At 42.5% G+C, this 26,228-nt stretch overlaps 1 protein-coding gene across 2 annotated transcripts; it reads right to left on the bottom strand.

Annotated features, from left to right (window-relative positions):
* Window positions 1-156: 156 nt before the first annotated feature.
* LOC139443227 (potassium channel, subfamily K, member 16-like) lies at window positions 157-22,519 on the bottom strand. Of its 2 annotated transcripts, none has more exons than XM_071224199.1 (6): window positions 22,366-22,519; window positions 11,279-11,438; window positions 7,087-7,248; window positions 5,435-5,767; window positions 3,168-3,325; window positions 157-1,052 (listed from the first exon to the last, which is right to left on the bottom strand). In XM_071224199.1, exons 2-6 carry the CDS (start codon window positions 11,418-11,420, stop codon window positions 921-923), a joined length of 927 nt encoding a protein of 308 aa, XP_071080300.1. In that variant the 5' UTR covers window positions 11,421-11,438; window positions 22,366-22,519; the 3' UTR covers window positions 157-920. The 2 variants fall into 2 exon arrangements, with proteins under 2 accessions (XP_071080300.1, XP_071080299.1); XM_071224198.1 differs by lacking the exon at window positions 22,366-22,519 and adding an exon at window positions 16,914-17,014.
* Window positions 22,520-26,228: the final 3,709 nt, after the last annotated feature.

The raw sequence follows: 26,228 nt of genomic DNA, 5'->3' as shown, positions 1-26,228 counted from the left end.
TGGTTTGTACTGTACAGCTTCGATTATTTACAGGCTGCTGTCACATCGCTGGAAAATGGCTTTTAACAACATACAGTTCAAAGAGGAGTCAGTTGATAAAGTTTGGATTTATCATGTTATTATGGAATAATAAATACATTTTATTTGTTTGTATGACACGGAGGACTTCGCTATGGACATATGTACACGTAAGAACAAGTCGATAAATACAGCATGTATATGTATATTGTCGAGGCAGTACACTCAACTTCAGAAGCTGAAAACAACAAGATGAAGCAGCGTAGACCATTAGAAAGGGACACAATCTTAACATTTCAAAAAGCATATTTTACAACCTTTCAAACAACATATTTTACAACCTTTCCAAAAACATATTTTACAACCGTTCAAAAAGCATATTTTACAACACATATAAACAATGTCCTTTACGTCTGATACGGCCCTGGTATCGCCTTACCACATGGATGGGGCGTGTAGCGTGAGTGAGTGAGTATGGTTTTACGCTGCTTTTAGCAATATTCCAGCATCAAGGGTCCCCGTCGACTTCACCTTGCACCACGTTGGCCGATGAAGTGCACGTCATGTCAAATGTAAGCTGGTCGCGGGTTCGAATCCTAGGTTCGCCATGATAAAGATCATTGGTCTGTTGGCACTATATCCGTGCTAATGTGTTTCATCACCATGTTGAACATAAAGTCTGGGTGATTTTGGTTCTCATTAAACTGACGTGCCGCGTAAACTCGAACTCACTCACTCTGTGCACGGAGTCTAACGATTTGTACGGAATAGCACCAACTGATGTACAGACACTGTAACAAACCCATTTTGGATTCCAAGTTTTTCTGATTCTCGACGCCATCATCCAATATGAATGTCATGTGACGCCATTATCTACAGATCGATATTCCGATGTCACGTGACTACAGACTGGTGGTGGCCATAGATGTGTCCTTCGCCTCTTCCATGTCCTTGACCTCACACTTGTCCTTCACCTTTTTCGCGTCCTTCCCATTGGGCGTATTACTTTCGCCATCTTCGCCAATAGACGACTTCTGAAAATCATAGCACAATTGTGATTACTAACATGCATTATCAGGATTTTGAATGGAGAAAATTATTCAGCTACAACAGAAAAAAATAAATATTTAAAAAAAAATTAAACTATGAACCTAAATATTTTTCATATGAAAAAAATATCTTGAAACAAATTCGGACAATTTATTTTTTGCAACAGATTTTTACAAACGTTTTCTTGGACAACTTATTTGCACGAACTAGCTCCAGAACCCTCCCTACGGAATATCAAATGGCCGGCCGCTTACATTGGGAATTTGAATTAAAGCATATTATACAAATAATAACTCTTGACGAGATCAAAACATAAAAACAAGGGACCCGTGAACATCCGGGGTAGAATTGGTCTGCAGCAACCCATGCTTGCCGTAATGGGGCCTTTACACAGGATGGCGACCTTTGTGCCTCCCGTGTGCGACCATAAAATTTGCCAGGTTGTGGTTGGAGGCTCAAAGGAAGCAGAATGGTTGCCTAGATCGTTCCAAGGTGGTACACAGGAGGTTCAGACATCGTCACGGACGCCATGGTCGCCGTGAATTTTTGAACATGTTCAAAACAGTCGCACAAAGGTCGCCGAGGAGGTTGGTTGCTCAAAGGTGGCCCAAAGGAGGCAGAAGGGAGGCACAAGCATTGCCGTTGTTGCAGAATGAAGGCACAGTGATCGCCCAATGGTCGCCAGGTAATAGATGCTTTCTGCTGAAATATTTTCCCGTCAATCTGGGTGATGCTTCTGCCTCCCTTGTGCCTCCTTTGGGCGATCAACAGCGTGCATTGAACGATGACTGTGGCGACCGCCGTGCCTCCATTCGGTGACCACGGCAACCCTTGAGACAGCATGGCAATGCTTCTGCCCTTTTTTCTGCCTCCTTTGAGCTACCTGTCGTGCGGAATGACCAATCAGAAGGCAGCTTTCTCGTGCTTTACGGCACTAATTTCAAAATGGCGACTACTCTTCGCAACATATTTTGACAAATTTTCGACTACAAATTTGAAACGTGAACAAAAAAACATCCCGGAATGGCTAATAGGTGGTCTAGATTGTATGGATTCAGTCGTTAAACCCGTTAAACTATCGTTCGGAATACCCCGTGTTAAAGTTTTCGAGGTTGTATGATTAGAAATCACATTCAGACTGTCACTTTCATGATCTGGTAAGCGACGCTGTGATTGGTCGGATGAAAGGTCGTTCTGACGTGACCCCTAATGGGATGTCTTCAGATGTTTGTTTAGCGGTAGCGAGAACTAAGGTCTGATTTTAATGAGATTTGGGACAAGCTGAATAGCAGTTGTGCCCCTCTCGTCGCCATTTGTGCGACTGGGTTCCGTCTAAGTGCAAACGGGCATAGCTAAAAGAATTCTCAACTCGTTATGATTCACGAATATTTCCTCCATATACTAGTACCACATGTATTCTGGATGCTATTGAAAACAAACTGGGTCTTATATTTTTATACAGTTATTACCAGACGCCATCTTGTTTTCCAGCAGACAAGTTAATATTCATCACGTGACAGGTCAATACTGATCATGTGACGATCATATTCGAGGTCAGTGTCAGTCACGGGATTTGGGGGTCAACTTTGAAAAGTAGTATTTTGTCACGTGGTTTAACCAATGAAATAGCAAGATTCTTAATAGAGGTATAACGAATTCGTCACCACTCGCCCCTTTCCGTAACCTGCAAGAAGACTCGTCCCCTTATCGATGATATATGCGAAAATACGACAAACCAATCAGAATGCGCGTATGATTTCAAGTTCTTCGCCAAAGAATCCCCCAGAAATACTTTTTAATTATACATATGTCTTGCAACCAAAAAATATACCCAAGAAACAGTTAGATATGTTCAATCATACTGTATAATTCCGCATGTCCAGATGTGCTTTAAATTGCATTTGAAATATATATAATATATGGTGAAATATATTTGAACCATTACGCAACGAGTTGACAATTGTTTTAGGTGTGCCCGTTTGCGCTAAGACGGAAACAGGTCGCAAAAATGGTCATGAAAGGGGCACGAGTCGATATTCGGCTTGTCCCGGAGTAACACGAGTTGGTCACGAATGGGTACAACAGTCCAATTTACTAACCCTTAACGATGCTCGTCTTTTTTCTTTGATGGTATTGTTGACCTGAACGACTGTGTCCGTCATCTTGCTGAGAAGCATTGCGAGCCATGCGTAGCCCATTAGGATCCACACCACCACCAGTACCCGATATATCTCCCTATACTTCTGCGCTTGTTGCCCTGTAATAAAACAAGATGGTGTTACAGGAAGATCCACCACCAGTACCCGATATATCTCCCTATACTCCTTCGCTTGTTGCCCTGTAATAAAACAAGATGGTGTTACAGGAAGATCCACCACCAGTACCCGATATATCTCCCTATACTCCTTCGCTTGATGCCCTGCAATAAAACAAGATGGTGTTACAGGAAGATCCACCACCAGTACCCGATATATCTCCCTATACTCCTTCGCTTGATGCCCTGCAATAAAACAAGATGGTGTTACTGGAAGTTCCACCACCAGTACCCGATATATCTCCCTATACTCCTTCGCTTGTTGCCCTGCAATAAAACAAGATGGTGTTACAGGAAGATCCACCACCAGTACCCGATATATCTCAATATACTCCGTCGCTTGATGCCCTGCAATAAAATAAGATGGTGTTACAGGAAGATTTCAGTTGAAAACGATCTCGTGCGACCACACTTTCTGTGTTGTATAATGCACTATCTTCGTTGCTACGTTTCTTGTAATATTTGAAATGTCTTGTAAGTTATTTGTGTGAAGATAATGCCCCATCCTCGATTATCCAAGGTTAATATTTCTCCATCCTATACTCTTAAAAAAGGGGATCATGAAATATAAATGTTAATACTCACCCCACAAAAGTACGAAAATCAGTACTTTACTAAGAAAGTGTTATCCCAAATAGAACATTTGTTACATTTGACCGCCTTCTAAATGGCATTCGTGTGTTCATAGCTTTCAGCAATGGGAGCCAATTTACACTTGTCAGAGGGGTACTCAAAGTACGTGATCTAGACTATCAGTTGTTGGACTTTCATTGTAGTGAAAGCCTTGGAGGCTGAGCGGGTTATATTAGATTGCTGACTTTGTGTGCTGGCGATTAGGTGCCTCGTACTGGCAGTGTGGATTCGAATCCTGGATGGGACTCAACCCCCCAAAGTACGAGAATCTGTACTGTTAAAGTGTTGTCCCAAATATAACATTTGTTACGTTAATACCAAGTATCATAACAATGTCAAGTGTTAACAAACATGCTATGCAAGAACGTTATTATCTATAAAACTTATCACCAAGACACATCCAATAGTTGGCACGCGCCTCGCACGTGCGTAGGGTGTCATTCCTGATATTGACAGTTTCAAGGAAGGTCGATTAATCTCTGTGGACCATTATTTCTGTCAGTATTGAATCTGTTCATCATTCCGTTGTGATTTTCTTGATTTCATGCAATGTTTGTTGATGAACTAGCAATGATGAACGGGCTATTGGTATGCTGGAAACTGGCAGAAGTCAGCGTGCAGTAGCCCATACGTTCACTGTTTCCCAGTCTGTGATTAGCAGACTATGGAACTGGTCACAACAAGCCCAAATGTTGATCAACCCCGTCCATGACAAGTGTACAGGATCCAAGCTCTTAGAAATCGGGGGGCACGGGTGGCCCAGTCGTCTAAGGCGCCGCGATTCGCTGTGCAGAGTTGCGTCCCTTGGGCACGCCAGAAACCTATGATTGTGGGTTCGAATCCCGATTATGTTTCTAGGTTTGTCAGCACCATACCCGTGCTCGTGGGTTTCACCGAAGTGGTAAACGTCTTAGACCTGCATCACTTCGGGCTTTCCTCCCACATTAAGCTGACACGCCGTGATATAACTGGAATACTGTTAAAAGCGGCTTTAAACTCAACTCACTCACTTAGAAATCGAGCTCAAACGGCGAATCACATTGTTGCAAACTTTCACCAGGCTACTGGGGTACAAGTTAAGGGTCAGACGATTAGAAATCGTCTACATGCAGCTCATCTTCATGCTCGACGGCCACGTGTCGTGTCGCTCCTTAAAAATCGTCGTATGACGTCAATAATGTACACAAGGTCAACGTGGGGTAATCGTCGCTGGTCACGTGTCATGTTTCCAGATGAGTCCCGGTTCACTTTGCACTTCCTTGATAGGCATGGTCGAGTCTGGCGACGTCGAAATGAACGTCAAGCCAAAGACAGGAAGTCTTCACTTTCAGGTATGGAACAGGACTGTGTTTTAATTTACATGTTCGATATACACATCAATATGATATACAACACATGTATGGGTAATAGACCACTTACCTGGCACATAGTCACCAAAACCCACTGTTGTCATGGTGATGACACAATAATAAAGCGACTCTCCGTAAGTCCATTTTTCGGCCGCCGAAAAAACCACTGCTGGTATAAACAGCCATATTAGAAGTCCAACCAGCACGAATAGGCCGTTCTTCAAGTATAACTCAACTTTTGGATGTTTTGGAAAGAACACTTTGTCCAAGAGTTTGCGCATTGGATGCTGCAGCTTGACGCCAATGTTGACGATGAAGGCTCCACACAGGGGTATTCCTACCAGAGCGTAGAACACACAGAAGGCCTGACCCCCTGGGGTCACTGGGGACATGTTGCCGTATCCTATAAAGGAAACATTTCACAGATAAGAAAAGACGTTAACTTGTCCTAAAACGACCACATTTAAGTCAGGACATGAATTATGCTTATAACAGATTGTGGAAATGGTTTTGACGCCTGGGCCCCGTTTCCCAAAGCAATCTTAGCGCTAAGTCGGGCGTAACTCCCATTCTTTAACACTGACTTACGACAGTCGTAGCGCTAAGATCGCTTTGTGGAACGGGTCATGAAATTGATAAGACGCCATACCTCTGCTTAACTCCCACACATATTGTCCCCTGCAAGAAATGAAAAGGGAGGGGTGGGGATTTTCTATTGGGAGGTATTTGTGTATGATTCAAATAATGTGTTCCAAGAAATACTGGAATATTTGTTTGTTTGTTTGTTTGTTTAACGCCGCACTCAGCAATATTCCAGCTATTTGAAGGTGGTTTGTAAATAATCGATTCTGGTCCGGAAAATCCAGTGATAGACATCATCAGCATCAATGAAATGTGCTGTTGGTCAAACTATATATATTTGGTTCCTGCTTTCAGAGTATAAGATTGGTCGGCCCCTATGTATTCGAGGGTTCGATTCCCGACATGGGTACAATGTGTGAAGCCCATTTCTGGTGTCCCCCGCCGTGATATTGCTGGAATATTGCTAAAAGCGGCGTAAAACCATACTCACTCACTCACTCACTATGTATTCGAATCAATCTGAAGCTTCCGGTATTAAATACATGCGGGGAGGCACGGGTGGCGCAGTCAATTCGAAGAGTTGTATCCCTTGGGCACGCCAGAAACCTACGATCGTGGGTTCGAATCGAGGTTTGTCCCGATTATGTTTCTAGGTTTCCTAGCACCATACCCGATCTCGTGGGCTTTTCTGAAGTGGTGAACGTCTGAGACCTGCATCACTTCGAGCTTTCCCCCCACATCAAGATGACACGCCGTGATATAACTGTAATATTGTTCAAAACAGCGTTAAACCCAACTCACTTACTCAAAACAAGCGACATCTAACACAGCAGGATGCAAGTTCCTTCCTTAACATCAGAAACTACCAGAGGGAGAACTAAGGAATGAATACACGAGCACAATTATTGATGAAATCCTTATGAAACACCAAGGCCCAAGATCATCTTCCAGTTCATATATGAGCGATACCATCTCTATTCCATAGATTTTGGCTTAGGGGCCATTTTGGAAATCCTTGGTATTGTCAGCGAGAGGCATCGCAATCGGCGCCTTCTGGGGGTGATGAAGTTACGATGTACACTGATGTCAGTCTTGATGGCCGAGGCAATCTGATAGCAATTTCGAGGTTAATCAACTAACCAATGGTAGTGACGATAGTAAGCGAAAACAAGAGGCAACTGAAGAAGTCCCAGTTGTCTTTGGAGGTGGTGTTGGTGGTGACGAGGACGCCTTCATCATAAGCAGCCATCATCTTCATGATGAACACCTCGAAGTCAGCAGGTGACAGGCAGGTGTAGTTAGCTGGAACAGCAAACGAAACAGGTGTACGAAGTGTAATTGTAACCCCAAGGGAGATAGAATTGGTCCCAGCAAACTATGCTCATCTATGAAGACGGGATCGGGTGGTCAGACTCGGTGACTCGACTCCGTATTGAGTCGGGGTGCATGGTTGCTCGCCGGTCCAGATTCAATTATTTACAGACCGATGTCAGAGCTGAAATATTGTTGACTGCGGTGGTAAGTAACAAACAAACCTGAGGGGACCGATCACACGAACAGCTGGTGTATGTACAAGAATACATTGCCAGATGTACGGAAGAACTCAATGAGCATTAATAGATGCCCAAAACGGCCCATAGACAGTAACTGTGACGTGTCTCTTTTAATCGAATCTGCGCGTTTTGCTTATTGTGCGCTGATATACCCATTGTGCACTGATATACCCATTGTGCGCTGATATACCCATTGTGTGCTGATATACCCATTGTGCGCTGATATACCCATTGTGTGCTGATATACACATCGTGCGCTGATATACCCATTGTGCACTGATATACTCATTGTGCGCTGATATACCCATTGTGTGCTGATATACACATCGTGTGCTGATATACCCATTGTGCACTGATATACTCATTGTGCGCTGATATACCCATTGTGCGCTGATATACCAATCGTGCGCTGATATACCCATTGTGCGCTGATATACACATTGTCCGCTGATATACCCATTGTGCGCTGATATACCCATTGTGTGCTGATATACCCATTGTGCGCTGATATACTCATTGTGCGCTGATATACCCATTGTGCACTGATATACCCATTGTGCACTGATATACACATTGTGCGCTGATATACCCATTGTGCGCTGATATACCCATTGTGTGCTGATATACCCATTGTGCGCTGATATACCCATTGTGCGCTGATATACACATTGTGCGCTGATATACCCATTGTGCGCTGATATACCCATTGTGTGCTGATATATACATTGTGTGCTGACATACTCATTGTGCACTGATATATACATTGTGCGCTGAGATACACATTGTGCGCTGAGATACGCATTGTGCGCTGATATACTCATTGTGCACTGATATACTCATTGTGCACTGATATACACATTGTGCGCTAAGATACCCATTGTGTGCTGATATACCCATCGTGCACTGATATACACACTGTGCGCTAAGATACCCATTGTATGCTGATATACCCATTGTGCGCTGATATACTCATTGTGCACTGACATACACATTGTGTGCTGATATACACATTGTGCGCTGAGATACCCATTGTGTGCTGATATACCCATTGTGTGCTGATATACCCATCGTGCACTGATATACACACTGTGCGCTGAGATACCCATTGTGTGCTGATATACCCATTGTGCGCTGATATACCCATTGTGCGCTGATATACTCAACGTGCGCTGGTATACACATTGTGTGCTGATATACCCATCGTGCACTGATATACCCATTGTGCGCTGATATACACATTGTGTGCTGATATACCCATTGTGCACTGATATACCCATTGTGCGCTGGTATACACATTGTGTGCTGATATACCCATTGTGCACTGATATACCCATTGTGCGCTGATATACCCATTGTGCGCTGATATACCCATTGTGCGCTGATATACCCATTGTGCGCTGATATACCCATTGTGCACTGATATACCCATTGTGCACTGATATACTCATTGTGCGCTGATATACCCATTGTATGCTGATATACCCATTGTGCGCTGATATACCCATTGTGCGCTGATATACCCATCGTGAGCTTATATCACATTGTGCGCTTAAATACTTCGAAGTTAACTACTCAAAAGAAGTTTACGAAGACCCTATTCTTTTGTATGATATTTTTTTTTTTTTAATTTTTTGGTTTTTTAACGCCGCACTCGGCAATAATCCAGCTATATGACGGCGTTCAGTAAATAATCGAGTCTGGACGAGACAATCAAGTGTTTGATATCATGAGCATCGATCCACGCAATTGGCATACGATGGCATGCATCAACAGAGCCTGACCACCCGATCCCGCTAGTCGCCTCTTACGACAAGCATAGTCGCATTTTATGGCAAACATGGGTTGCTGAAAACCTATTCTGACCCGGATCTTTACTTAATGTGTCATATGAAAGAATCATGTTTTCTTTAATTTCTTTTGTGTAGTATGTACGAGGGGGGTTCAATAAGTTTTGCAACTTCAATATAAGACCAAGGTTCTAGAGGGTGGGTGATTTAACTGTACAGCCCCGACTTAGCCCCCAAATCTCCCCTACGTGGAAGACGCTTCCAGGATGACGAGGACATAAAGGCTGCCACAGAGGCATGGTTAGAGGGCCAATCCGCGGATTTCTATAAACGTGGTATTAAAAGCTTTAAGGACAAATAGAATAAGTGTATTGAGGTGAATGGAGATTATATTGAAAAATAAACGTGCAAAAGATATTCTGCGACTTGGTCTTATATTGAAGTTGCAAAACTTATTGAACGCCCCTCGTATATATATCATGGCATGGTGACAAAAAAGTGCAAATATTACACTCGCAGCAATGTTTGGCAGCATGGCTCAGTGGTGTAACTCAACCTCAACAACATGGACATGTGTGCACACTTGTCATCTTCGAATTGAATAATAGGAGTTGGGGTTATATTTTATCTCTTATCAAAGGAAGTCAAGCCAGAGAAATACCATGGTGTCTTATTTATTTCTAGTTTGTTTTATGCTCTTGCTTATCCCCTTGCCTTGACATAACTGTGCAGAATACACTCATGCAACAGGGATGGAAATCTGCTCCTCCACACCCGCAGTCTGTAGTCTATAGAAATTCATTTTTCATTAACTCACTTGTTTATCACAATATACTATTCAACTTTTGATAAGGATATTCTGTCCATGCAGTGAATGAGTGAGTTGGGTTTAACGCCGCTTTTAACAGTATTCCAGTTATATCACAGCGTGTCAGCTTAAAGTGGGAGGAAAGCCCGAAGTGATGCAGGTCTCAGACGTTTACCACTTCGGTGAAACCCACGAGCACGGGTATGGTGATGACAAACCTAGAAACATAATCGGGGCGAACCGGGATTCGAACCCACAATCGTAGGTTTCTGGCGTGCCCAAGGGGCGCAACTCCGCAAAGCGAATCGCGGCGCCTTAGACGACTGGGCCACCCGTGCCCATGTCCAGGCAGGGAGTGGATGTGACTGATCGCTGGGATACGTTGTCATACAAACAGCATTCAATGTCGCTTCGGAACCGACCCATTTTCAGCATCATCACAAAACAAGATATTTATCTGACATTACCTAAAGCCGTTGTTTCAAGCTCTGTCATAGTTTAACATATCTCAGTATCCTTATCACAAGTTGAGTAGTATACTATACAGCAATCGTAATAAGTAAACAGCAAGGGTGTGAGTTATGCCAAAAAAGACACAGGACAACCGATGAGTGAGTGAGTTGGGTTTAACGCCGCTTTTAACAGTATTCCAGTTATATCACGGCGTGTCAGCTTATATGTGGGAGGAAAGCCCGAGGTGATGCAGGTCTCAGACGTTTACCACTTTGGTGAAACCCACAAGCAAGGGTATGGTGCTGACAAACCTTGAATCAATTCGGGGCGGATCGGGATTCGAACCCAATCATAGGTTTCTGGCTTGCTCAAGGGACGCAACTCTGCTCGGCGAATTGTTGCACCTTAGACGACTGGGCCACCCGTGCCACCCGGACCGATGAAGGTCGAAATTGAAACAAATGACAAATGACAAAAATTGCTAGAAATTCTTATCACCATGGACCGACAGACAGATGAGAAATGATGGATGGTGGTTGGCAGACAAACCAGGGATACATCAGTCAACAGAGGCGGTCGGGTAGCCTAGTGGTTAGAGCGTTCGATCGTCACGCCGAAGACCCGGGTTCGATTCCCGACATGGGTACAATGTGTGAAGCCTATTTCTGGTATCCCCCCGCTGTGAAAGCGGCGTAAAACCATACTCACTCACTCACTCAACAGATACTGACCCATAAAGTCTTTGACGGAGCCGAGCTGGCCTTCTCTGACCTGGGCCTCCCTGGGATGCTCGATGTGGTGGAAGACGAGTGCCCCAAGACACAGGTACACGATGAGGATGACCCCCAGCACGCTCACGTACCGGCACAGCATGTTGAAGTGGACGATCACCTGCAACAAACTTAGCCATGATTATCAAGACCATCAATAATAAGACCTTGGGCTGTCTAGTAGTAGAAGGTCCGACGGGAGGTCGGGGGTTCGATCTCCGGCCGCGTCATACCAAAAGACGTTAAAAGATGGTACTTGTTGTCACCTTGCCTGGCGCTCGGCTTTAAGGGGCTAAAAGAAGGACTAGTCGGCTCGGAGTCAGTAGAATGATTGTGTCTGGGTGGGGTATTCATGTTAAACTGGGGCATGTAGTACTATAAAATCGGCATCAGTCCGGACTACAAGCAGCCAAGCACACACACGTCCCTATATACAGTATGTGCAATAATTTTGAACGCGACGTTAAACCCCATTTCACCTCACCCACAATAACATAATATACTAATAAATAAATGTTAAGACCACCTGATTCTTTCATGGCATGACAGATCAGCTATAAATTCTTACAGCTTCTTTTTAGCAGTATAATCCGTTCGTTCGTTTGTTGTTTAACGTCGCACTCAGCAGTATTCAAGCTATATGACGGCGGTCTGTAAATAATCGACCAGACAATCCAGTGATGGACATCATGAGCATCGATCCACGCAGTTGGGAGACGATGACTTTCATCAACCAAGTCAGCGAGCCTGACCACCCGATCCCGTTTGTCGCCTCTTACGACAATCATAGTCGCCTTTTACGGCAAGCATGGGTTGCTGTTCAAAGACCTATTCTACCCCGGATCTTCACGGGTCTTTAGAAGTATAAATAACTTCCAAAAGACACATGCCATGACAGATTAACTATAATCATATGAAAGAATCGGGTGGACCTTAACTTATTTTAAGTAGTCTACGTGGTAAATATCTGAGTCTCCATCAGCAGTAGCATGTGATTCAGATGGAGCTCACGACTGTGAGTGTAAATTTTAAACATGTAGCATTAACTCATAAGGCCAACATCAAAGGCGTATCTACCTGCTTGTCAGCAACACAAATAACTACACGAAGATGAAATAGGGGTATGTTTTTAAGTAGTGTTAAAGGTTAAGAAAGAAACGTATGCAAGGTATGAGGTATGCAACTGATTACACACTCTGAAAGTAATACACTGGTATTGTATTACGTCAAATCAAAAGACGTTAAAGTATGTTTCTTATTGTTACCCTGCCTGGAGCTCGGCATTAAAGGGATAATGCAGATCTGATCGCCTCGGAGTCAGTATACTGTGTCTGAGTGGGGTACCCATGTTAAATTGCGGCATGGTATCTCAGTGAGCTAGCACTATAAATAGGCATCAGTCCGGACTAGTACAAGCAGCCACACTTCAGTGCATGAGCGTCTCTATGTAAGTGCAACAATCATCATTTATATTTAGACGCATTACATACCAAATAGCCTATAGATACAAGTCTAATTTAGTAATTACGAATCTGGGCTGCCTTATTGATATTTGTTTTCAAGTTTGGTATAAATTAAAACTGATATCATTTTGTTCGGCCTTTGGTCAGTAATTATTATTATCCTTAGGGTGAGTTGTAGTTGATTCCCAAAATAGTCCTATATATTTTTATTTTATTTATTTTCAGAGGTGAGGTGGGGTGAAATAGGGTTTAACGTCGAGATCAAATCATAGAACAAGCGACGAAACGTGTGTGTGTGCGCGTGTGTGTGCTAGCCCACTGAGATATCCAATCTCATTAAAATCAGATCATAGTTCTCACTACCGCTAAACAAAGATCTGAGGGCATCCCATTACGGGTCACGTCAGAACGACCTTTCATCCGACCAATTAAAGCGTCGCTTACCAGATCCTGAAAGTGACAGTCTGAATGTGTTTTCTAATCATGCAACCTCAAAAACGTTAACACGGGGTATTCCGAACGACAGTTACGGCCCGTACGACTGATTCCGTCAAAATTATCGTGTCTCTCTCGCTTCTGTGGGATAAACATTTGAACGGAGGGGGCGTTGCACAGTACGTGGGAAGCACTGCCATACAATCGCAACCATATATACGTAGACTTTCCGAAATGTTCTTTTTATTCAGTTTTCAAAATTTTAATCGAGAACTGTGTCAACATATATTTCAAGCGTAGTCTGAAATGTAAGTCGCCAGGTTGAAACGAGTGCCGTAAAGCTCGAGTAAGCTGCTTTCTAATTGGCTGATGTCGACTTCTTGTTAGTCGTTTCAGTGGTCGGTCAGAGTTCGCGAAAGGTCGTTCTTTGTTTAGCGGCAGCGAGAACTTAGATCTGGTTTTAATGAGATTGCTGAGATATCATGCCGCAGTTTAACATGGATACCAAAAAGTCAGACACTGTATACTGACTCGGACCCAACCAGTCCATGCTTTATTGTCTTCATTCTGCGCGCCAGGCAGGGTAAAACAAGTGCTATCTTTTGACGTCTTTGAATGACGCGGCCGGGGGTCGAATCACCTATTAATTAGATCACGGATGCCGTCGCATTTTCAGATCTGGCTGAGTATATAATCAGTATCAGTCTGATTTGTTGAAATGCGTTGTTAGATGGGATTTGAAGCACAGTAGTTTCTTGACTACCCAGGGCTGGTGGAATAGCCTTTGTATACCTTGTGGGTAAAGGATTCGATTAAACACGTGTACGATGTGTGACGTCATGTTTGGGTGTTCTTTGCCTTGATATTGCTGGAATATTTATAAAAGGTGAAAACCAAACTCACACACTCATTCTTGCCTAACCACGAAGAATAAATAATGTTCTTACAAACCCAGGTGCTTTCAGTTGTCATGGAATCAGACAACATCCTTGTTATGGTTCATGAGGGACAATTCCTATTTGTTTGTCTAATGATATACATGTATTATTAAGACAATGCTACAGGATATCTTACGAAACTATACATTCTTCATTTTATCTCTCCCTTGGGAAATAATGTCATACATGATTGATGGTATTAATTCCTTAGGGAAAAATATAAACCCGTCCGTAATTCCTCGCCGCCTGTTAGTTATTCCCATAGTATGACTCTCTGTAGTTCCCAGACATTACCGACCCGTGAAGATCCGGAGTAGAATAGGTCTTCAGCAACCCATGCTTGCCGTAACAGGCGACTATGCTTGTCGTATGAGGCGACTAACGGGATCGGGTGGTCAGGCTGGCTGACTTGGTTGATGCATGTCACCGTATGCCAAATGCTATATGACGGCGGTCCGTAAATAATTGAGTCTGGACAAGACAATACAGTGATTGACATCATGAGCATCGATCCACGCGTTTAAGATACGATGACGTGCATCAACCATGTCAGCGAGCCTGACCACCCGATCCCCGTTCGTCGCAACTTACAAGCATAGTCGCCTTGCAGGTAGAGAGGGTGTACTCATATTGTGCACGTGCATGTCATGACGATGAAATTGACAACCCTCTCGTGGACACACGTGTTGCTCACAAGACTATAAAGACGTCGATGTGACAAGTCACAAGAATTCTAAAAATCTTTTGATAGAGGTTAATTACAAACAATATAGATATAAATCAATATAAATCCAGCTAGCAGCATTACGTTTACAGCATGCTGAAACTCCATAAACAACCGCATGGAAGTAATTATGGAGTATGTCACTGCGTTAACTATCACTACGTTAGGGTCTCAACCTTCACAATCATTTGATGAATGACTCTACTCATTATTGCTCCCTGGGGTAACAAAATTATTCTATTTTCACAGCAAATAAAATTCCCATCATTGTCACGATACTTCTCAATTATTGTTACTGTGCAAAGTTTCTTTCGCCGTTTTCAAAATCATCGGGAACCTCACACCAACACTATAATGCGGTACTGAACTTGCCACTACAGTCGGTTTGTCACAAAATCCCACCGATGAACTGTAAAATAAATATAAATCCGAAAGCAACAATTCGTTTTAAATTGAATCTGGATTTTGCATTTCATCGGTACGATTTTGCCACCCGCTACCCCTTTCTTCACAATGGTACGCGCCAGTGGGTGGACCTCATACGGGTTGTATTGTCAGGTCACAACTCAACTTATCCTGGCTTACCAGTAGGAAAACTGATATTCATAATCATGTTTTTCACTTTATTTTCCTTTTAACTCAGGGTTCATGAGGACAATATCATATGTCTTATATACACCTTCTTTTGTGAAGTATGATTGAGTAAGTATAGGTTTGTGTGTCACGAACACGGCCTGGTCGGTCCCCTGGGGATGCTGCACTGGCGATAGTGTAGCGCTAGCGCAGCATACCCACGGAACCAGGCTGATCATGAAAAATGAATTTTACAGATAATAGATATGTTTGATAGCTGTGTAAATAGTTATATCTTTGTGGTGAATAACAATGTATAAATAGACATGTCAGCTAGACCCGTGAGGCTTTGTGATCAAATGCAGGAAGGGAATTACTGTGAATTGATACTGCGCACACCATAGAGTTATAATTGCACGCGATATTGTGTTTCAGCAAATATTTATATAATGATAATCATAAGTAACAGCCGCCCAGTCGGTCGAGGTATACCACCCGACTGGCACTCGGTGACCCATCGATACTCAGATCCATAGGGGTGCAGGGAAACCCCCACCCCCAGCCTCCCACCCTACCCTTTTGAAGTATATTAAACATGGCAACGTACATATGGTACACGTACATATAGTATATATCACATGTAGGACTTCAGTTAGTAACATAAACAGTCAACGTCTTTACTCCGAGCAGAGCTAGGAGTGAGGGAGTACGGTTTTACGCCGCTTTAAGCAATATTCCAGGAATATCACGGCGGGGGACACCAGAAATGCGCTTCACACATTGTACCCATGTCGGAATCGAACCCGGGTCTTCGGCGAGGCGAGCGATCGCTTTAACCACTAGGCTACCCGACCGCCCCTAGCTTAGCTAGGAGCTTACCGTCAACTTAACGTGTACAGAATGGAACCTCGTCAAGTCAAACATCATTATAACAATACATTTTGAGACGATGTCACTGATAGGTCGCGACAGAACCAAAAGCAGCGGACATGGTGAGCGAGTATGGCTATACGTCACTCTTAGCAATATTCCAAAAATATTACGGCCGGGGAAACCAGAAATGGGCTTCACACATTGTACCCATGTCTGGAATCGAACCCGGGTCTTCCGCGTGACGAGCGAACGCTTTAACCACTAGGCTACCTTGATAGCAGGCTATCTCGGTGGGCTAGCACTTTAAAACCGACCTTAGTCCGGACTAACTAAAGAACGAACGAACGAACGAACGAACGAACGAACGAACGGACGAACGAACGAACGAACGAACGAACGAACGAACGAACGCGTTGCTACATAACCTTGAATGCGACGTAAATTCCATGTCACACCACCTCACTTCACTTCTTAAAGCGGCTCTCCGACTGTCCCAAACTTAGCCCCTGGGCCATCCAAATAACTTGTTTCACTGGGTTCGAAAGGAGACAAAGCTTGATGATAAAATTGAGATAAGCTGAAATACTTACGTTCTCCATGACGGTGCTTTGACACAACAATATGTGTGTTATATATTATACATTCAGTCCTATAATGACATCGCCCTATCTGTTGCAGCTCACCCACAACCAGGCGGAAAGTATGGCTGTGTAACGTGAACCGCGCTTCCGCGTGACCACTTGAACCCTATCCTAGTAGATGTAGGAATTCAGGAATATGTTGTTTGAATGTATTGGGGCCATGAAAATGTTTAGTGACATCGCAGCTATACCGTTCCTATTCATTTCATTTGTAAGCAATCAAGTCGCGTTTCATAGCAACAGTGATTCCGTATTTTGTTAACACCCCATTAAAGCACACCCGATCCATTACACCCTGTCCTTATTTCTGACAGTCATACGCATTCCCAGTTTGAGTCGGTGAAATAATACGTGACATAGTTCACAGTTTCACATTACTCAATGTTTTAACCCCTCAATTCAACATCCGTGGTAGGATCCTGTTTTGAATGCAACACGTGCAGGAGACGGAAACATGTTATGGTGATATTACCCTAATAGCATCTAAGCGGTACTTGTCATTGCTAGCCAGAGGGCCAATGAAATGTTATCTACATACCGTTTTCGACGTAATAAGCGCCCCGCTCATATAAGCGCCCACGGCGATAATTGCTCATATTGGCTAGTGAACAATCCCAATTAGTACCCCTTCCGATTGATCAATGTACACAAGACTTATTTATTCGCGCATAATACGCACTTGTGTGTTATATGCACTCTTAATTATGGGCAATTAACCTCTGAAAAAATATATCTGTCGTATATAAACATTTCAGTTTGTCAGCATAAACCACGAAATTTATCTTTCAAATCTGTTTTTTCCACCAAAATAATTTTCTAATAAGAGTCCCCTGTTTCTAATTTTGAGAGCGCCCTGAGCGCTTATTACGTCGAATACGGTAATGATAAAATAGATTCCCTGTATTACGAGTTAACATACGTGATCAAACAGTGTCAAACCCGGAAGCAGAACTTATAACGGCATAAATTGGTTTTACTATTATATATTTGACTGCTTTGCAAATACATTAATTATACATGAATCGAGTAGAGTGAGTGAATATGGTTTTACGCCGCTTTTAGCATTATTCCAGCAATATCACGGCGGGGAATCGAGTAGAGGATAGATAATAGGTGATTTGATCCTGTTTTGAATGCAACACGTGCAGGAGACGGAAACATGTTATGGTGATATTACCCTAATAGCATCTAAGCGGTACTTGTCATTGCTAGCCAGAGGGCCAATGAAATGTTATCTACATACCGTTTTCGACGTAATAAGCGCCCCGCTCATATAAGCGCCCACGGCGATAATTGCTCATATTGGCTAGTGAACAATCCCAATTAGTACCCCTTCCGATTGATCAATGTACACAAGACTTATTTATTCGCGCATAATACGCACTTGTGTGTTATATGCACTCTTAATTATGGGCAATTAACCTCTGAAAAAATATATCTGTCGTATATAAACATTTCAGTTTGTCAGCATAAACCACGAAATTTATCTTTCAAATCTGTTTTTTCCACCAAAATAATTTTCTAATAAGAGTCCCCTGTTTCTAATTTTGAGAGCGCCCTGAGCGCTTATTACGTCGAATACGGTAATGATAAAATAGATTCCCTGTATTACGAGTTAACATACGTGATCAAACAGTGTCAAACCCGGAAGCAGAACTTATAACGGCATAAATTGGTTTTACTATTATATATTTGACTGCTTTGCAAATACATTAATTATACATGAATCGAGTAGAGGATAGATAATAGGTGATTTGTGTGTACTGCGTTCGATTAACAACAATTATCACATCGACAGTATTTCAGCCATATTGTGACTATGAAAGGCTATGCATAATTTATATGCTGAACCGCAAAAGAAACGTCACTAAACATTGCATGAAAAGCTGCCATTTAAATAACTGGGTAATTTTTGTTAAAGTTTCTAAAATTTAACATTACCTTGTCCGGATAATGAAATTTGATGATGAAAAAACCCAAAGCAGATGACATTGAAACTGATCGCCCAAGCGCATTACGGTAACGGCCATGGTAACCCGATGCACGTGAGTTCCTTGCAAACTGAAATCGGATCGGATAACGTTCATTTGTTATCGAATTGCTACCACATGCCAAGATTGACCAGAAATCAGCGACACCAGGCCCTTGGACAATTGCAAGCTGGACAAACCGCCCGGCAAGTAGCCAATGCATTTCAAGTCCACGTTAGGACCACACACAGGCTCCAGCAACGATATCAGACCACCAACACTACAGATGACCGATCACGTAGTGAAAGACCAAGGGTCACCACCCGACGTCAGGATCGTCAGATTGTGCGACAGAATCTTCAAGATCGCTTTGTTACTGATGCGGTAACTGCTCGACAGACCATGAGGACACACCAGCGACACATTAGTGTGGACACCGTGCGTCGATGATTGACAAGCAGACACCTCTACAGCCACAGGCCACACCGAGGACCCATTCTGACACGACGTCATCGCCGGGACCGTGGGCAAGACAGCACCATCATTGGCGCCACCAGCAGTGGAGAAGAGTCCTCTTCCCAGACGAGAGCCGTTACTGTATCTCAACCGCAGATGGCAGAGAGAGTCTGGCGACGCCGTGGGAAACGTTATTCGGATGCTTGTGATGTTGAGAGAGACTCTTGGGGTGGTCAAAGCATCATGGTGTGGGGTGGAATTGGTCTTGCACAGAGGGTCGGCCCTGTGGTCTTCCAGAGCATCGGTCCAAGGAGAGGTAATGGTGTCACAGCAGCTCGGTACATTAAGACCACACGCCATACCTCATTTGGCACGTTACCTGAATATTGTTCAAAGCGGCGTTAAACCCAAATCACTCACTTATTCTCCAACACACGGAAAATGTAACGTAAACAGATTTGCTGCTTATCCTTGCGGTAGAAAATTGATCGATAGCGCAACTTGCTCTACATATTGCGTATAACTTGTTTATCTTATGAAAAAAACTTAATCGATTTACAGCACGCTTTGTAACCCTCGCGCCTGGTACTAGGTTTACAACATAAATCAATACCCGTTAGTTCTGTAACATCGCTCTCGTTACAAGCTTTGATATTATTATTCCCTGCCACGAAGTGGCCGTCTCAAAAAACATGAGAGACATCTGAAACAATATTAGCACATAGATAGGTCTAGTTGTGAACTGGTGCCTTTGGAAAGTTTGGGATTTTTGAAAAAAATTAGATTTTCGACTTTCAAAGGCAACGGCTTTGATTTTGACTGAAAATGGCGGTTCTGCTCCTTTTCGGAGCAGATCTTGAAAACCGTATAATATTTATTCACCAAACTTGGCACATAGATAGATCTAGGTCTAGTGGTAAACTAGTGCCTTTCGATAGTTTGTGATTATTGAAAAAAAAAAATTTCGAGTTTCCATGGCAACAACTTTGACTGAAACTGGCGGTAGTGCTCGTTTCCGGAGGGCTAATGCCCTGCACACAACCGGACATGTCATATTGGCGGGGGATGTGAGTATTTCATGCTGGTTTAGAATACAGCGGATCCTCTTTATCTCGAACTTCATCAACTCAATTGATACTTTATGACGCTCTCCCTTTATGGTCGACCGGATTATTATCACCACTATGGTCACATATCGACACTCCGCTTGGCTCGAAGTATGGATGCCTCGATGTATTTGACAACAGTAGTTCGAGTTGTCTAGGTTTATTTGTTTCTGTGTAACAGCTGAAAATGTACCTCTCTTCTGACAGAAGGGACATGGCAAGTTAGTTTGCCGGAGAATCTCGACTCTCGAATTATCGACTCTGCTTAACAAGCGTGAAGGACTCACTGAGTGCGAACGTGAGTGAGTATTTTTTTAAATTTTACCAATATTCAATCAATATCACCAGACATTGACAGCGCTTACTGATCATATATGTGGAATCGAACTCGGTTAAACTTTAACTTTAACTACTTGGCTACCCATGCACTCCCTTGCTTTACAAGAAACACGGATAACTCAGTATCTCGAATATGAAATTATCAATTGATCTTAATGCACTGCATGGCTGTGTATCTGTGAGGGGTAGTATTCAGGTGGATATAGTTGGTCTGGCCCCTCGAATTCCTCTCATTGACAACCGATTGTTGTTGCAGAAAGCACCTAGCCGATAAGCAGGATGATAAACACCCCCCCGACCCCCATAACACGAAATGAAATGAACTGTAACGCCCTGAGACGAGCCCTCACAAAAGTTCTTTAGAAACTTGCTGGACTTGGGGTAATTTAATGACACAGACGCCTAGTCTTTGTTGGCCAACCTCTTTACTAGTTTTAGCTATCATATGTTATATAGAATGGGGACGACTATGTTGATTCGCGTCAAACAATGCAATAATTGGCTGCAGGAATTCTAAAAAATGTACTAACAATTTTACATATCCTACATGACTAAGCAAATGTTAGAATTATGGTAATGGTGCCGACCAATGGTAAACTTTACAGTCGATTCTTCTTAAGTATCGCCTTCACTGAATGATATCCGGACAACTCGACACTTTCAACATGTCGGATGAATGCGGGTGGTGATTGGATGAAGACGGTGATGTATTATTATTGTGGCCAATCACAGAAAGCGTAATAGATCGGAATGTGTCCTATATAGACACCTCTGTGATAACTGAGTCCTCGGGGTCACATGGAAGAATGATAAAGACTTCCCCATTGTATGGATAAGATTTGGGTGTGTTTTGTCCGTTAGATTCGAAAAGCTCGGGGGCTTGTATGTGGGTTTGTTTGTTTGTTTCTGAGGGAAGTACGGTGTGGTGTGAACATATTTGTGTGGGGTATTCTGGCATTGAAGTGTGTGTGTGTGTGTGTGTGTGTGTGTGTGTGTGTGTGTGTGTGTGTGTGTGTGTGTGTGTGTACTTCATTTTCTTTGTATATCTTCTTGACACGTAAAACTAGGTAAATGGTATCCCATATGTTACAAATGGCCATGTAAATACAAGAAACAAAATTAACTATTTATGATTATGATTATTGTTATTATTCATTTTACTCAGACAATTTGATGGTTTAACCAGTCGGGACATTATTGTATAAACAATCAAGTCAAAATGATCAGCTTAACACTTAAAATCCCTCTCTGACATTTCTTGTCGTTCTTGAATTAAACATATATATTTCATCAATGAATAAATTGTTTATTATAATGTATCCGATTGTGAAATTATCAAATGATATTTTTCACTATATGGCTGTGTGTCTGTGTGAATTCAGGTGAAAACTGTTCATCTGGAACCTCGAATCCCCCCACCCAACCCCAACCCCCGGGACAACCGTTGGTCATAGAAGATAAAGAGGATGATATCCCGATGGTATTAGCGCGATGATAAGCGGCCCTTATATCATGAAGGTGAACACTTACCTGTATACTCTGTAGACAACTACAGTCCTTGAATCAGTATATGTTGTCCTCCTGTCACCGTCGTACCCAACAACGTCAGTTACAGGGGGTAGGTCTGTGTTTACAACGGTACGGTAGCTAAGCAAATACTGAGCTCGGGACTTGTTTCTCTACTCTTAAACTGGGACGCCCTCGCACGTCCTCGTTTCAAAATCTCTTTAGACTTGAACTTATTGAGCAGGACAGATGCTCTTTGTATGTCATCCGCTTTATTGCTTCCACCAATAACTGGTGTAAGACTTTGGTGACAATAATATCGGAATTGTGTCACCACTGCAATGCCAGAAATGGTGACAATTAGAAGTCCGGCCAACATGCAACAATTCACGGCATGTTTAGCGTGACAGCGTGAGTGCTGTATTAACGCAGAAATGTTGAATTAAGGCAAGTGTTCGGTGACCTTTGACGAACAGCTGGTGCACACGCATGTACTGTTAAAATTCAGAACGGGTTAATAGCGTCGGTTCAGTGACAGTTAATCCAACAGCGAGTCTTTATTTTAGAGACTAGTTTTCATCAGGTAGAATCCGTTGGTCGTAAAACAGAATTAGTGGGTAGGTGAATCGGTTGGGTACGTTTGATAGGTGTGTTGGTTGGTGGTAGGGTCTGGTGAATGGTTAATGCTGTCATACAGAATTTCTTACACCGAATTTCTTGCTTTCAAGCGGATAGATTCTAACATAGAACCATGGGTCGGGAAACATGCCTAGATGTCTTGCTCGCCTGGTTGCTGCAGTGTGCGTGCAGAAAACAAAGATACTTGTATCAACCCAGTGACGTTTCCGGTTCGCCACATCCCTGCTGTCACATCTCACGCTTGTGCCCACAGGTGTTGCCATGGTAATGTCTCTATCAAAAGCCATGATCAATTGCTATAATATGCTAATTATTCGAATGAAAGCTAATGAAGATCCGGGTTAGAATAGGTATTCAGCAACCCATGCTTGCCGTTAAAGGCGACTATGCTTGTTGTAAGAGGCGACTAACGGGATCGGATGGTCAGACTCGCTGACTTGGTTGATGCATGTCATCGTATCCTAATTGCGTGGATCGCTGCTCATGATGTAAATCACTGGATTGTCTGGTCCAGACTAGATTATTTACAGACTGCCGTCATATAGCTGCAATATTGCTGAGTGCGGAGTTAAACAACAAACAAAGTTATGCCATTATCGTTGACGGTCGTCGGTCTGTTCATACATCCGTCCTTCTAGCAGAAACATTTCGGGAAAATTTCGACATCTTCTCTGAAACCCCAAGGCCAATAAGGCTGAACCGGGTACTCGAAAGCCAGGAATGTATGTATCTCAAAACCTTTCTCACCGAATTTGATTCAAACCATGGCCAAAATGTCAGCCATATTAATGGATGCGTGGATGTTTTGTAAAGGCGGTTGATCAATAATTCTCCTCCGAATACTCTTGACAGTGAGTAAACGTACTGATTCACTTCTTGAGCAGATCATCTTCGATCATCGATCGGTTGGAAATGTCTGACTTCAAAACATAAACCTGGTAAACATGAACTTCCATTACCTAATTATATAATGTTGTGGTCTTGTGATGGTTCATAAAATACAAGGGACATACATATCGCCACCATACACCAAGTTTGAGAATTACATCGATGGTTCTTAAAAGACAATGCTCCAGCATCCAGTGTGAATCAAACTTGCTCGGACTACGTCGATTCAAATAAATAAGTTTTTCAATATTGTAACGAGAATGTAATTCTCGCTTGATATGGTTTGAAATATCCTTCACCATGCAAATGAAATATTTTGGCAAATAATATAATGAAGTCAAAGACTGCAGTATTTTAACAACCATATGATATAAGCTCTGAGTTATGTATATTAAGCTTATATATGTGAGAACATTTCAGGGATTTCCAAAATATGTTTACTTGTTCACATTCACAGAACAAATATACAATAGACTGCGCGCACGTTCGTGTGAGTGAGAGAGATTTTTATATGAAAACAAATCTCATTTCGATTCATTCCCCAGCTCAAAATTTCCCGTCGTCTGGTAGAAAGTACAACACGTGTGAATTATTCAATCGTGGATGTCCTCGTGGGAGTTTGTCTTTGACGTATAGTTCAACAACAGAAGAATATATGATCAATAATATATCACTGCATAAGAGACGATGTGCAAACCCAATCACCAATAAGTATTGATCACTCTCTATGGACACCGTCTCACTAGGGCGTTAGGTCATTTTGAAGGGTGTAAGCGGGAATACCTACTTAATGACAACACTACCAAGTGGCAAGTTTCATAAATATCTCAAAGGCGACTATGCTTGTCGTAAAAGGCGACTTTGTGTGTACGTGTCATCGATCCCAATTGCGTGGATCGATGCTCATGAATTTAATCACTGGATTGTCTTGTCCAGACTCGATTATTTACAGACCGCCGTCATATAGCTGGAATATTGCTGAGTGCGGCGTTAAACAACAAACAAACAAACATAAACATCTCAATATCCTGGAATGTTTATTGACAAGAGTCAGGACGCATCATCAGCAAAATCTACTGTGACATAGTGACACTGAAAATTATTAATATTTTTTATCAACAATGGATAAAATCAGTCCGCGAAACAATCTTCGTTTTTGCAATGCACTATAGCTAAGATACGTATTGAGAGTGAACTATATTTCGTAGCTATCTTTATAATTTAGGAAGTGCAAAAATGAAATTACAGATTTGTGTTAATCATTTTGTAAATGTTTGGGGGGATGGGTCGTAAATAGTGTTAGACTGAAAACTGTGCTCTATGAACATATGAAACATTGATGCATATCAACATCTATATTATTTGTAATGAGGTGTCACTTCTCGCCCATAGTTTATATTGTTGTGAGTATTTGTCAATATTATCTTTTAATCCATTATAATATATACATTAAATATGTATAAATAACGGATAGTGTATGCGTCTTATCCGTTTTGTATGATCCGAAGAGGATCAGTTCAGCTGAAAGCGATAACCATTAAACGAATTTATTCTACTCTTTAGATTGTATTTATTTATTTATAGTAAATATAAACGGTCGGAATGGGTAGACGAACAAGGCGATTACTTTAAGGATCGCCCTAACGCTTCAACGTCACGACAGAAGAATGAGAACTATCCTTCCCGGACAGATTCAGTCAGCCAGTCATCCGTGACCAAATCGTGCCATTCCGGGACAAGCCCTGTTGTGGGTGACGGAGAGATGCGAGCTGTGACAACTGCCAGACAATTCGACAGCTTGCACAAATGAACCCAATATTGCCGTAAACAGCTCGACGTCTACGAGTGTTTATGGTATCGTTTCTAGACAGCCAGCACAATTCGCATCAGTTTACCACATCTTGCATATAGATGCTGTCACATTGAAATTCATTGTCGGATATTGATATATTGATGGAGGATACAGCCCATCCACTGTCTTCATCTATTCTATGTACATATGATGTATTGACTTCTCTCTCGTGACTCCAATTGGCCTCCCTTATATTGTGATCTTTGTACATTAACCCTATCATGCAACAGCATCTGGCCTCCCTTATATTGTTATCTTTGTACATTAACCCTATCACGCAACAGCATCCATATATACTACTCAAAATATATACTCAAAAGCAGTTAAAGAACACCCACAATTGGCAAGCCGTGGGCTGCTATACTCACCAGCCAATCAGGTGAATACTTAGTACGCCATGTTAGTTAATATATACTACTCCCCCCAAAAATTAAACTGTTTTTCTATAAGCCTGACCAACCGATCCCGTTAGTTGCCTCTCACAACAAGCCATCCTATGATTATAGTT

Source organism: Haliotis cracherodii, unplaced genomic scaffold, assembly GCF_022045235.1.
Source record: "Haliotis cracherodii isolate W230 unplaced genomic scaffold, xgHalCrac1.p SCAF_5, whole genome shotgun sequence".
NCBI classification, from domain to species: domain Eukaryota; kingdom Metazoa; phylum Mollusca; class Gastropoda; order Lepetellida; family Haliotidae; genus Haliotis; species Haliotis cracherodii.
The sequence above is the reverse complement of the archived record's forward strand: the minus strand, read 5'-3'. Positions and strand labels throughout refer to the sequence as shown.